The following is a 13,042-nucleotide window of genomic DNA, read 5'->3' as shown; positions in this document are numbered from 1 at the left end:
TTGGAGCTCTAAACCCGGTCCTGTTTGGAGCTCTAAACCCGGTCCTGTTTGGAGCTCTAAACCCGGTCCTGTTTGGAGCTCTAAACCCGGTCCTGTTGGAGCTCTAAACCACAGAAAGTTGGACTTTCCATGACTGAACTGGTTTTTTCAGATGTTTAATGATTTTTACACAATCACAGTTCAGGTTTTGTGAGTTTGGTCTTTTTTGCCACAGTGCGATGATGTCACACTTTAACATCTGAGTCCAAATTTCCTTGGATTTTTGCAAATAAATTGTATTTTTAAAGTTTTTGAAGCTTTTTTGCTTCATTAAATCTGCATTTTGTCAGTTTTTTACTGTCGGGCTTTAGAGAAGAAAACTGACGGATGTTTCTCTTCAGTTCTCCTGCCTGTGGTTGGACATCTTGATGATGATGTCCCTCTCCCTGTCCTCCTGACCGGACACAACATTCAGCATCACTCAGCTCCTCTCAGCCTTCCCTGCGTCTCTCACAGCTCCTCCTTCAGATCTGGATGTTTGTTTGCAAACCGCACTGATAGTGTCTCCGTGTGTGTCCGGCCATGAATGGTGGTGACCTGCCAGCACAACCGGCGCTGTTCAGCCCAGCGCCCACATTACAGCAGCATTATCACCATTCAGGCCCCTGCCAGCCTGCAGACTGACAGCCCAAACTGAGTCATTCAGCTGCTCAGCATCCTGCTAAATGTTCACTATGCAGCGCACAGCGGAGAACCGAGCGCATGCAAGACCGCAGGATGAATAAATCACAGCTTGCCATGAAATCAGCCACCCAGATTCACAATCAGACAGACAGGTTTTAGTGTGAAGAATCACAGTTGGTCCCATTGGTGAGGAAAACAAATAAGATGTGAAACAGAGTTAAAGATGGATAAAATCCTGAGAACCTGTTCCTCGTGTGCACACCTAATCAGACTGAGCTCGCTGCTGAGTGACACTTAAAGCTAGAATCTGTTCACCGTTGTGAGGAAATAATTCCAGTTCTGAGTGCATGCAGCAGGGTTTGTTTTTTAAATCATGTCTTATTTAGTCTCATTCAGGTCCGTCACCACGGAGGACGCTGCAGGACGCTGCAGGACGCTGCAGGACGCTGCAGGACAGTAGAACAGCTGAATTAATATCAGCTAAACATGAACATTATGTCCACTCATCCATCATTGTCCTGCCTCTGTTTGTGGCTGTTGTGGTTTTTATTACTAGTTCTACAGGAACAGAGTGAACGCTGAGTCAGCATTTAAATTTTGTGCATGTTTTTTACATTAGTTCTGTAGACTTTGCAACTTTTATACTTTTTACCTTTATTTACAGATATTTTCATGTAGAAATACTTCTTCATTGTTCTCGTTGAAACCTGTTTCAGTAAACTGGATTTGTTTTTGTACCTTTCAGCTAGCCTTTTGCCACATTTAGCTTGTAGCTGGCGTTCTGCTGCTTTTAGCTTAAAAAAAAAATCAGTTTCAGCTTCTTCAGCGAGTTTCAGCGAAATCATTCAGAAATCAGCGTTCTCACTGAATTTCACTAAAATAAAAACAATTTTTCTTGTCAGTGTTCTTAATTTTGAACTTGTCTGCTGCTGTTCAGTAAATTCTGTTCTGATTGTCACGTGCAGCTTTTTAGGCCGTGCACATTTTTTTGTTTCCAACCCCTGATGGATGCAGGAGGACATGCGTGTTCAAATTCAAAGTTAAAGAATAAATAAATAAAAAATGTCAGTGCTGCACATGTTGAAATTCTAATATTATTTTGATAAAACTAAGTTTTGTAAATCTGGTACATAAACCAGACAGGTTTTTGTTTATCTGTGTGCAAAAGTTTACAGTCACTTAAAACCCACTCAATAAGAGAGTGAGCAGACTCGGATTAGATCAAGATTGCAATTTTTAGATATTTTCTGTCAGGATCAACGGTTTGTGTTCGATTCACTGCAGATATCTGGCATTATGCTAACCTTCTGCATGTTTAGGGTCACTCAGATTCACACATGCAACAAAATAATGTGCACGGCCTGAAATAGTTTTGCAATCCGTGCACGCTAAAATAGGCTGTGATTTTCTAAAACAGTCCCTGCAAAATGCAACAGCATGGCTCGCTGATCACATGGTTGCAAAATCGGCCTTTTTTCTGAAATGTTTCTTGCAAAGTTGAGTCACCGACGGTTCTCCAACAGTCTCAGTTCAGTCAGATTCTACCTTTAGGGATAGAAGGCTGAGTTAGAGTCCTGATATCCACCTGACGTCTCACTCCAGCCTCGCCAACTTAGCGCCATCATGGTGCAAGAAGGCAACATGGTGGCGAGTGATGAATGGCTTCCACCTCAGCTACACGCAGGCTTCCACTTTGATTCATCATGAAAGGAGTCTCATACAAGACAGAACACATATTGTGACTCAAATCCGTTTATTGCCCAGATCCTTTTCTTTTCCACTTCCAGACAGCTGCCTCTCTCATTCTCCGTTTGGCTCTTTATGTTGCTTTCTTTCCTTTCAGTGTTTCATTTTTTTTTTTGTGTGTGATCTCTCTTGAAAGATGCTTTTGCATCTGCTCAAAGAATACAAGAGGTTGGCAAAGGAACAAGAGACGAGTGAAAGACAGCGAGACGGGCCGAGTGTGAAGAGGTTTTCTTTTTTTTCTTTTTCCAAACCAACCGGCATACAAATCAAATCCTATTACCTCCCCCAGGCTCTGCAGCATTGTGGGACTGAATGGAGTACAGAGGAGGCGAGCCTCCAGCAGAGACCCTATTGTAGGCTGATAAGGGCCTTGTGGGCCGGGGGGCCCCCACTTCCAGTGCCCGGAGAGGCCCCTCACACCATAGCCCTGCAGGATAAACGGGGGCCCGGCTGAGAGCTGTGGTAAATGTGTTAAATGGCCGAGGCGGGAGTTTCCTGCACGGATGCTGGGATGCAAAAAGAATCATTAGTTTCCAGCATGGTGGAAAAGAGAAGAAAGTGTCGGGCTTAAACCAGCTTACAAACTCAATCAACTGAAAAAGAAATGAAACGCAGGAATGCACATCGCCCGCTGCCCTTCATGCCAGAGTTTTAGACTAAGATGAGCTCAAAAAAGACGCTAAAATGAAACATTATGAGAAAACTGACTGTCAGGTGAAGATGAATAAATTTCACTTTGAAGATTTGCTGAAAGCGGAGTGAGCTCATATTTCAAAAAGTTTACGTTCTGTAGATTTAAAGGTGATCCGATGAGCCAAACAGGAGCAGAACTGTGACAGAAACAGATGGAATCAGATAAAGCTCACAGCTGCATCAGCTGCATGTTGCTGCGTCACATAAAACCACACCAGGAGCGCAGCTGCACTCCTGCAACCTCTGGAGGCCGGCAATCCCAACATTTACAGCAGCTTTAGTGCAACATGTCAATTCACAGGAGCTTTGGTTCAGTGATTCAATTCCTCCCACATTCCACAACAACCCTCCTCACCTAGAAGTTAATAACTCCTGCCTGTTTGTTTCCAACTATAAAGTATCTTCACACAAACCATAAATAATGCTGCTGGGGAGGAGGCTGTCACATCAACCGATAAATCAAGGAGGGGGAACTTCTGACAGAGCGCAATCCTTTTCTGGCACCGCACCTGAACCTGATCATGGCCATGAGAGTGAAATCTTTGAAAGTGAGACATATTGACAGGATGCTGGCGCTCTGTAAACACGAGCATGTGCTGATGTGGTGCAGCGCAGCACTCAAACAGAGCAGAGACCCCGAAGCAAGAGTCGGCAGCCTGCACAGTCAAAAGAGTCACACAGTTTGTCCAGAGCCACAAAACCTACTTGAAATAAAGTCAACACAGCTTATTAGAAATGCTGCATTTACAGTCCATTAGTTTGCTTCATAACATTAAACAACTATAATAAATTATTGACATTTCTTTATATTTGTACATGTTAGAACAAAGAAAAAGATCAATTTCTTATAATAACTCCTTAGACAAACTTTAAATGCTTAGTCTGTCAGTTTTATATCTGTGTAAAATTAATACAACTATCCTATTTTAAAACAATAAAACATATACCCGAATCCTAATACAGTGACTCTGCAACTTTCCTCTTCAAATGTGTTATTTTCTGGTGGATTTCATTAAAATTAACACTGCATGGCTGAAAATTAAATTAATGGAGTTCCTAACAGGCTAACAAGCCGCTGGAATCATTTGCGCACTCTGTTTTGCTCCTTAATATCATTCTGTAACAGACATTTTATTCACATATTTGCATATAATTCAACAGAAAGCATCATTATTCATTTGGTCAAAGCTGCAGAGAGCCGCTGCAGAGGAACCTATGAGCCACAAGTGGCCCCAGAGCCGCAGGTTGCAGAACCCTGTCCTGAAGCAAAAGGAACGGGGTTTAAATGGAGAATAAAGACTTTAATTCCAAATGGGAACAACAAAACAAACTTTATCAGGAGAAAAGGTTTAGAAGCTTTATAATTAATTTCTGCGCTCAGCGCCGGATCTTCATCGTTACGCGCAGAACAAACGAGCTTATAAGTGTTTTAAAAAGATCATTTTCATTATGAACACATTCTGAGCTTCATACCGTCAGAGCTGAGAACTTCTGCGCGCGTCCTGCGCACAGCAGGCAGAGGAGCAGCAGCGGACACACGCGCATGGCTCTGACACGGCGTGGAAACGACCTCTCCAAATTACGCACGGTCCAAAACTTCACCTTGGCACAAAAAGCTGTCCCGGTTGAAAGCCGATCGTGGTTAAAAATCCAAACTGTTTCTTGCACCAAAAACAAAAATAAGAATAAATAAATAAATCAAAGAATGTTTGACAGAAAGTTTGCTGGTTTCGGTTCCGTTCCTCCTGCCGAACCGTTTGTTCAGACGCTCTGCTTAGTTCTGCCAGAACCCTCTCAGTACCCCTGACCTTCCCCTCCCTCCTATCTTTTTTTCTCTTCTTCTTCTTTCTCTTTCCACACCCCTTTCTTCCACAATTGATTTTGTGGACAAGATCTCTTATCGGATGCAGGCAGTTCTGCAGCGGGGGTGGAGGGTGGGGGTGTCCGGGGGGAGGAGGGGGCGCAGGGAGCCTATAGGTGGGTCTGAAGGAGTCCGTCTGCTGCTGGCTGCCCAGGTACCCACTTCTCATCCATCTGCAGAGGTTCAGTCAGAGTTTAAATCCAAATGCAGCTTCTCAAACCCAAACACCGTCATGTATGAGGAGGTTTTTTCTGTCTCTCACATACAAAGAACCACAGAAGAAGAAACTAAATAATACTGATTGGAGATTCTGAAAAAAACAAACAAAACAAAAACAAACATTTTAATATAATTTTCCGTCTCAAAGTAGCTCTGAGATCAAATGTTCTGTCTGGTTGCCCTGAAAGGTTTACAGCCACGTGGATCAGTTTTGGTGTCAGTGCGCATCTTCATCTTCATCTTCAGGTTTCCAAACAAAAGTTCCTTCGTGATCAGAACCTCATTCAGAACTTATTTCTGTCTGACGCCACCTAACGACGAGAGTCACACCGGCACCACCTCTAAGGAAGTAAGCAAGTCTCCATTAAAAATGAATGAATTATTCAATTAATGATGATTTTAAAAAGAGAAAGGTTGATAATGAAAATAAGGTCTGATCAAAATAAATAATAGGGGGGAATGAATGAATAATTATTGTTTTAAAATAAACAAGAGGGTTGATAAAATAAATGTTATTAAATACGAGTTGATTAGAAATAAATACTAATTAAAAATCAGTCAATTAATGAATGAATTAATCAATCAATCCACTTTAAATGGTAGACTGCTTTGAGAGTCATACCCCAAACACCACAGAAACTCCATTTCCCATGATGCTTCACGCAGACTGAGGGTTCTTACGTCACAGCTTTTTCTTTCCGGTCTTTCCAGCGCCGTCTGCGTGGTTTAGCGGCGTTAGCTTGTCGGGCACAGGATTTTACCTTTCACTCCACTGCCTTACGAGCTTGGACTAACACCAGAGAGCATGTCGTACCACGAAGAGGAGGAAACTACTGTATGTTTTCTCTTTTAGATCCGGAAACTGCTGCTTTAATGACACTGAAGCCATTTTAAGTAGCCGGTTAGCTTAGTAGCATGTAAGCTAGCCTTGTCGCACACCGCAGCGGCTAACAGATGAGCGAGATTAATAACAACGATTACAATTCTGTTTAATGAAAGTTAGCTTTAAAAGGCAGAGGATATTCTTATTTATCACTTTAAGCTTGATGACAGATGTCAACGTTAATTATTCTAACAAACCAAATAATGTTTTATGGTAAAACAACTGATTTCAACCGAAAGAGCTTAAAAAGATCTTCCAGGTGTTACCAAAATTATGTATTTAGGTTTATAAAAACAGGGATATTTCAGCCTTTTAGAATCTTAAATTCTGGGACAAGTAATGTCATGAATTTCCTTTAAACAAAAACTAATATTTCTGACACCAGTTTTATTGTTTTAATTGATTGTTTATTGTTAATGGTAATTTTGTTATTATAAAATTACCTAGTATTTCATCTTTATTCCCCTCAAATGTTAGGTTTCTTTCTGCAGATATTACTGCATATGCTGGTTAAAAAAACATGCCAATCAATCAAATCAGTTAATTTTTGCTTTACGTGTACTTGAAAACATGAATTAAAAGTCTATTAAGTCATTTGCACCTTCAGGAAAATCAAATAACTTTTATATTTATTTAAGATGTTTCTGCCAGGTGGGAAAATCACAAATTCATGGCTCTGAACCAAGATTGCAGCAGTCATTGGTTGTAAAATAAATGATATTATAAATGTGTAATTAGCATCTTTCTCTTCCAGTATGATCCTTACTCCTACACAAATGACTGTGATCTGCACACCGGTAAGTTTACACATCTTTATCTCCCTTTTCTGCTAAAGTGTTTGACCTAACTTCTTATTGTCAATAAAATATATTCCACTGGTAGTAATCATAGTTGTTAAATCCATTTTTTTTGCAGGTGACCCTAAAGCAGACCTGGCCTATGAGAGGCAGTATGAGCAGCAGACTTATCACGTGATCCCAGAGGTGATCAAGAACTTCCTGCAGTATTTCCACAAAACCGTGTCGGACTTGATTGACCAGAAGGTTTACGAGCTGCAGTCCAACCGTGTGTCGAGCGAGAGCATCGAGCAGAAGATCTACGAGATCCAGGACGTTTATGAAAACAGGTGAGCTCAGCTGTTTGTTGGTAAGCTTCACCTTCGTTTGGGATGCTGTTTCCTCTGTTGGCAGGGGAAAACGGAGCACATGTGTAGGATTCATCATAGTTATCTTATTTTGCTTCTTATCAGCTGGAACAAGTTAACTGAGCGTTTCTTCAAGACCTCCCCCTGGCCCGAGGCTGAAGGCATCGCGTCGCTTGTTGGCAACGGTGAGTTTTCTTGTTGCTTTTACAAAAATTATATCACCTGTAGAAATTATTTCACACAAACTGCTTCTTATAACATGTTTAATAAGTTTAGATCTGATTGTTGCTGACATTAAAGCCTAATAACAAAAAAAAATCTTGTTAATGTTATTGTTTGAGAAGTTTTCTCTAATTTGACTTATTTTACAGATGCTGTGTTTCTTATCCTCTATAAGGAACTTTATTACAGACACATCTACGCCAAAGTCAGTGTAAGTAACGACACAATTAAACATCTGGTAATCACTTTCTCTGGTAATAAGTATCCAGCAAAACATGAAGGAACTTTCTGGTATTTGGTTGTAAATTATATATTTTTTTATTTATCAGGGAGGACCAACTTTGGAGCAGAGATTCGAGTCGTACTACAATTACTGCAACCTCTTCAATTACATCCTCAGTAAGCCTTTCCCTCTCATCCTCACCTGTAACCCATGAATTACCTGTTGATGCGTTTGTGTATGAGAATGTTTGGCTGTTAACAGACGCTGATGGCCCCGCCCCGTTGGAACTGCCGAACCAGTGGCTCTGGGATATTATCGATGAGTTCATCTACCAGGTGCCTTACATGATACGCTTTTTAAAGTGTATTAGTTTGATCTGAAATGTGATCTAATGTCGGCCATTTCACCGTACGGTTGGGCCTCAGACGGGTGGTCTAGATCCACGTTTACCTGCGGTCGTTAGAAGAAACGTGGTTTAACTGAAGCGTGAAAGCTGCGCTCTTCCTCCTCCTGTAGTTCCAGTCCTTTAGTCAGTACCGCTGCAAGACGGCCAAAAAGTCCGAGGAGGAAATCGAGTTCCTGAGGAACAACCCAAAGATCTGGAACGTCCACAGTGTCCTCAACGTCCTCCACTCCCTGGTGGACAAGAGCAACATCAACCGTCAGCTTGAGATCTACACCAGCGGAGGTAAACGCTGAGGGGAAAAAATAAAAAAAGTATAATTGACAGTAAAGTTCTCGTGGTCTCTACTCTTAGTCGAGTCAAACTGTTCAAAGCTGCCAACTTGTTTTGTTTCTTGGATGCAGGAGACCCAGAAAGTGTAGCTGGAGAATATGGCCGTCACTCCTTGTACAAGATGTTGGGTTATTTCAGCTTGGTTGGACTCCTGAGGCTTCACTCTCTGCTCGGTGATTATTACCAGGCCATCAAGGTCCTGGAGAACATTGAGCTCAACAAGAAGGTAAGACCTTAACCAGGACTGCCACTATCGATCCACTACTTTCCTGCAAAAATCCATAATCTGTTCATTTTATTTTTAACAGTCAACTTTAGCATTTAGATTTCACCAAATTAAAAATGACTTGTAAGGATATTATTGGTAAGAAACACTGATTTGTTCCCCCGCCTGTCTAATTATAGTAGCTTCGCAGCCATCAGGATGTTTCTTCTGCTACAATGGACAAAAAAATATCTTTTCTGTTAGCATTTTGTTTCAAACACCAAAGGTTTAGAGTAACATAAAGGAAGCCGGTTGGGGGAACAGATCTCGGCTCACTGATTAATTAAACATGGTACCAGATTCTGGTCTAAAGGTTTCTTCAAACATTTCTTCGCTGGGAAACGTAGCGGACAGACAAACTGTCTGACCTATAGAGCACATTTAACAGCTTAGAAATTATGAACTTGTTTTTTCCTGCTGTCTCAGTATTTCAGAGGAAACCTTCCAGAACGTCCAAACGACCCTTTAATTGTCAGCTAGCTTGAAACACCCCCACACTTTTTTATTTTGACTCGTTTGACATCGGAGCAGCCGCGGTCTCTGCTTTATCCGCCATGATAGTTAGAAAACGAGGCTCAGATAAAGCAGAGAAGAACTGTTAATTTAGCTGGACTGTCGACTAAAAGGTTGGCGTTGAAGAGTTATCAGTGACGTCATTATGTGTGACGTTAATCGTGACACCACAGAGATCACCGAGCCTTGGATTTTTGTCTCCACTCTCCCTTCCTGTCCTGTAGAGTATGTATTCACGAGTTCCCGAGTGTCAGATCACCACCTACTACTACGTGGGTTTCGCGTATCTAATGATGCGACGCTACCAGGACGCCATTCGAGTTTTCGCCAACATCCTCCTCTACATCCAGAGGACGAGAAACATGTTCCAGAGGTCGACGTATAAATATGAGATGGTGAGGAAGGAAACGGCCGTAGTGAGTTTACTTTAAATGACCGCTGTTCTGAACTGATGACTTTTCCTTTCCAAACGTTTTCAGATCAATAAACAAAACGAACAGATGCACGGCCTTCTGGCCATCGCACTCACCATGTACCCGATGCGCATCGATGAGAGCATCCACACCCAGCTGAGGGAGAAGTACGGAGACAAGATGCTCCGGATGCAGAAAGGGTGAGAAAGCGACCCGTTTCTGGAGTTTCATTTAATGAGGCAGACTTGGAACGAACTCGGATCGATTACTTCAGATTGTTTCAGCTTTTCCACGAGGAGGGGCTTAGATGTTCCTGAGTTAGGAAGCTTATAGAAATCAGCTCATCTGTACCAGAGAGCTACTGTTTGCCTGATGGGTGTCAGTGTCGGTGGCTCCACGATGATTCAGAGACGTATTCTGACATGTAGCTGATAAAACTGTCAGACATGACACCAAGAAGAACGTCTTGGACCAAAGGGTCAGAGGATGAACTTGTTAATTAATGCTGTCATCAAATGGTAAGTTTCTCTGTTCGAACAGCTTTATTTTGGTTCCTGCAGCCTGTTGGAGTATATTTAGAGCAGCAGTCATTCTGCTGTAACATCAGTCATTTTATAAAGCTCCTGGCCTCAGTGGGCTGTATTTATTTTAAACCCAAGTCGCTGTAATGACTGTTCTCTCCATGACGATGGTTGCTGTTCTAAATCTGGTCGTTTAACACGGTTCTGATGTGTCTGAGGACACTTTTAGCTGGTTTTGTCTGGACGATGGTCCGACGGGGGACAGTTGGACGTCCTGTCCTGTTGTTAGTCCACATCTTTGCTTTTGTTCTGGAGCCGGACGGGTTGGGTCATGTGAGAGGACAGCTGGGACGGTTGTTGTTTTTTATTCCAGTGAAGAAACGAGAGTCAGAGGATTCAGTCACTGTTGGGTTATAGAGTTAAATTAAACATTAATACAGAGATTAAAGGAGGGTTGAAAAATAGAGATATGAATATATAATTTTTTTGTTGTATCCCACAGCCCTACATCACCCTGTTTGTCTCATTACTGTGCGAAAGACTTGAGCCACCCCTCATTTTAGTCCAGTTTTTAAACCCTTCATGTAATTTAAGCTACTTGATGTTAACCTAAATGGCAAAGAATCAAATTAAAAATACTTCACACAAACATTTAGTTTTAATGATGCAGATTTTAACTGTCTGATCTTCAGCTCTCTGGTGTCATAATCTGCCTAAACTTCCTGTCACCTACAAGGAAAAAACAATATGATCAGCTGGTGGTTTTAAAGCCACTGAGCTCATATTTTCCTTGTTTTTAAAAGTTCCTTTCAGTGTTTGATCCGTCCAGGTAAATTTAAAAGTTAGTCTAATTTTAGGGCTCAGCAGCTAAACTGTTACTGTTGTTCTTCTAAGATTAACCCGCAAGAAATACAGCGTCCACCATCTGAAGGGGAAACTTAAAATTTACTTTAGAAGACTTTTTTAAAGATTAGTAACAGAAATGACAAAAGCTACTGTTGAAGAGGGTCCAGGATAAGTAGAATAAAGAATGAAATGAAAGTTGGTTGAATTATTATAACAAATATATTTATGGTTCCTTGGACTGTTTTTCGGAGGTGCTAATGCTCCGGCTCTAAGCAGCTTTAATAATTCAGCCTCTCCTGTGTTGGTTTTGTGATTTATGTCTCTAATTCTCTGTGAACACCAGCGGCCTCCGTCACGTTCCTTTCCTTCTGCTCGTCAGAGATCTGCAGGTGTTCGAGGAGCAGTTCAGCTTCGCCTGCCCCAAGTTCTTGTCCCCCGTGGTTCCAAACTACGACAACGTCCACCCGAACTACCACAAGGAGCCGTTCCAGCAGCAGCTGAAGGTCTTTGCTGAGGAGGTGCAGCAGCAGGCTCAGCTCTCCACCATCCGCAGGTAAGCCCGTTCTCCAGGTGCGTCTTTTGCTTTAAGCTGCCGAAACGTTCCCAGCAACTCGTTGTGTCCTTCCAGCTTCCTGAAGCTGTACACCACCATGCCCGTAGCCAAACTGGCGGGGTTCCTGGACATGACGGAGCAGGAGTTCCGCATTCAGCTGCTCGTCTTCAAGCACAAGATGAAGAACCTGGTGTGGACCAGCGGCATCTCGGCGCTGGACGGAGAGTTCCAGTCTGCTTCTGAGGTGGACTTTTACATCGACAAGGTGAGAAGAAACCTGCTGATTTTTACTTTAGCAACACCAATAAGGTGGTCAGAGCTGCCATTTTCCATTGAAGCATCTTTAGTCAGACCCTCCAGGATTTTGCGATGTTGCGATTTGCAACCATTAAGGCAAAATCGCAACTTTAACCCAATATTTATTGTTTCTAAAGTGATTCGCCACCGTTTCTGCGGTCTAGTCTCTTCTTTGTGGGTTTGTGTAGCGTGCAATACAAAATAACCCCAAATAACTCAGGAAGAAGACACGTGACGTCACTTCCTGTTAACATCAGAATGCCGGGAGTGTGCAGGAGCAGCGACCGAAGCCAAAATGTGCGCTAATGCTTCACATTTGCCCACAAAGATTTCAGCAAACCAGTTTCCTCCCCAGCTGCAGCTGTTTTGCATCGTCCTGCAGTGTAATCATGGAACATAAACGCATCGACAAACGCTTTGTGTCTGCAAAACATGTGAAGAGAGCTGCAGACCAGGGACAATCCAGAAATGCTCATGAATGTCAGTTTAGAAGCTATCAAAGTTCTCAAATAAAGCACCTTTTGAGAATGTCAATGTTTGTTGGGAATTATCTTACAAAACTAGGAAGGATTTTTGGTTTATATATTAAAAGTTAGTTTTTTATTGATTTTAGTAAAATAAAAAATCGCAACTTTTAGGAAAATGCCCCACGAAATCCTGGAGGGATTGTATAGTTTTACTGTTTGACCATCTTTATATGGTTTAAAAAAATATTTTATTGCAGATCATCTTGTGAGAATAAGCAACAATCTGACATTAAATAGCACTGCTTTATTTCAACGTTTGAGGAAAATCTTACAATTTCCTGAAGCCTAAACGCTTCATAAATGTGCCTTTTTGCTTTAATATCAGTTTGTATGAGGAGGTTTTTTTTTTCTTGCACAGGACATGATCCACATCGCCGACACTAAAGTCGCTCGTCGTTACGGAGACTTTTTCATCAGACAGATCCACAAGTTTGAGGAGGTCAGTAATGGGGAATAATGCAAACCGAGACAAATGAAAAAGACATGAAACAAAAACCATTCCTGTGTCTCCGTACAGCTGAACAGGACTCTAAAGAAAATGCCCGCCACCGGGACGACGGCGACGTCAGGGAGCGCCACGACCCGATAAATCTGACCAGAAGGCCTGAAGAAGACCTCCAGTCTTTAACTATTATTGATGAAAACTTTTCTAACTTACCTGGCAACAATAAAAGGCTTGAGAAATCTTCTTCACCAGTGGGTGGCGATGTTTAACAG

The 13,042-nt window shown here is 42.0% G+C and overlaps 2 protein-coding genes across 3 annotated transcripts in view; one reads left to right on the top strand and one right to left on the bottom strand.

Moving 5' to 3' along the window:
- The window catches only part of smoc2 (SPARC related modular calcium binding 2), a 29,098-nt gene extending 24,116 nt beyond the window's left edge, over positions 1 to 4,982 (bottom strand). The window contains exon 1 of one of the 2 annotated variants that reach the window (XM_017424361.3): positions 4,576 to 4,982. In XM_017424361.3, the coding sequence (XP_017279850.1) occupies positions 4,576 to 4,647 (72 nt within the window). In that variant the 5' untranslated portion in view covers positions 4,648 to 4,982. The remainder of the gene's footprint in view (positions 1 to 4,575) is intronic. The other variant, XM_017424362.3, reaches the window with a different exon arrangement.
- Positions 4,983 to 5,861: 879 nt separating this feature from the next.
- eif3s6ip (eukaryotic translation initiation factor 3, subunit 6 interacting protein) lies at positions 5,862 to 13,039 on the top strand. The gene is made up of 15 exons (XM_017424256.3): positions 5,862 to 6,017; positions 6,820 to 6,862; positions 6,981 to 7,191; positions 7,315 to 7,394; positions 7,581 to 7,642; positions 7,761 to 7,830; positions 7,916 to 7,989; positions 8,171 to 8,342; positions 8,462 to 8,616; positions 9,393 to 9,563; positions 9,648 to 9,781; positions 11,328 to 11,501; positions 11,577 to 11,766; positions 12,684 to 12,764; positions 12,843 to 13,039. Exons 1-15 carry the CDS (start codon positions 5,988 to 5,990, stop codon positions 12,912 to 12,914), a joined length of 1,719 nt encoding a protein of 572 aa, XP_017279745.1. The 5' UTR covers positions 5,862 to 5,987; the 3' UTR covers positions 12,915 to 13,039.
- The last annotated feature ends 3 nt before the right edge of the window (positions 13,040 to 13,042 follow it).

The sequence above is a fragment of the Kryptolebias marmoratus genome, linkage group LG22, assembly GCF_001649575.2.
Source record: "Kryptolebias marmoratus isolate JLee-2015 linkage group LG22, ASM164957v2, whole genome shotgun sequence".
Taxonomy (NCBI): Eukaryota; Metazoa; Chordata; class Actinopteri; order Cyprinodontiformes; family Rivulidae; genus Kryptolebias; species Kryptolebias marmoratus.
This window is presented reverse-complemented; position numbering and strand designations above follow the sequence as displayed.

Excerpts from the sequence above, each read along its gene's own strand:
- eif3s6ip (XM_017424256.3), top strand. The coding sequence starts at position 5,988 with ATGTCGTACCACGAAGAGGAGGAAACTACT. Across the intron at positions 7,192-7,314 it reads CAGGACGTTTATGAAAACAG|CTGGAACAAGTTAACTGAGC; the intron begins GTGAGCTCAGCT and ends GCTTCTTATCAG. Across the intron at positions 7,831-7,915 it reads CCTCTTCAATTACATCCTCA|ACGCTGATGGCCCCGCCCCG; the intron begins GTAAGCCTTTCC and ends GGCTGTTAACAG.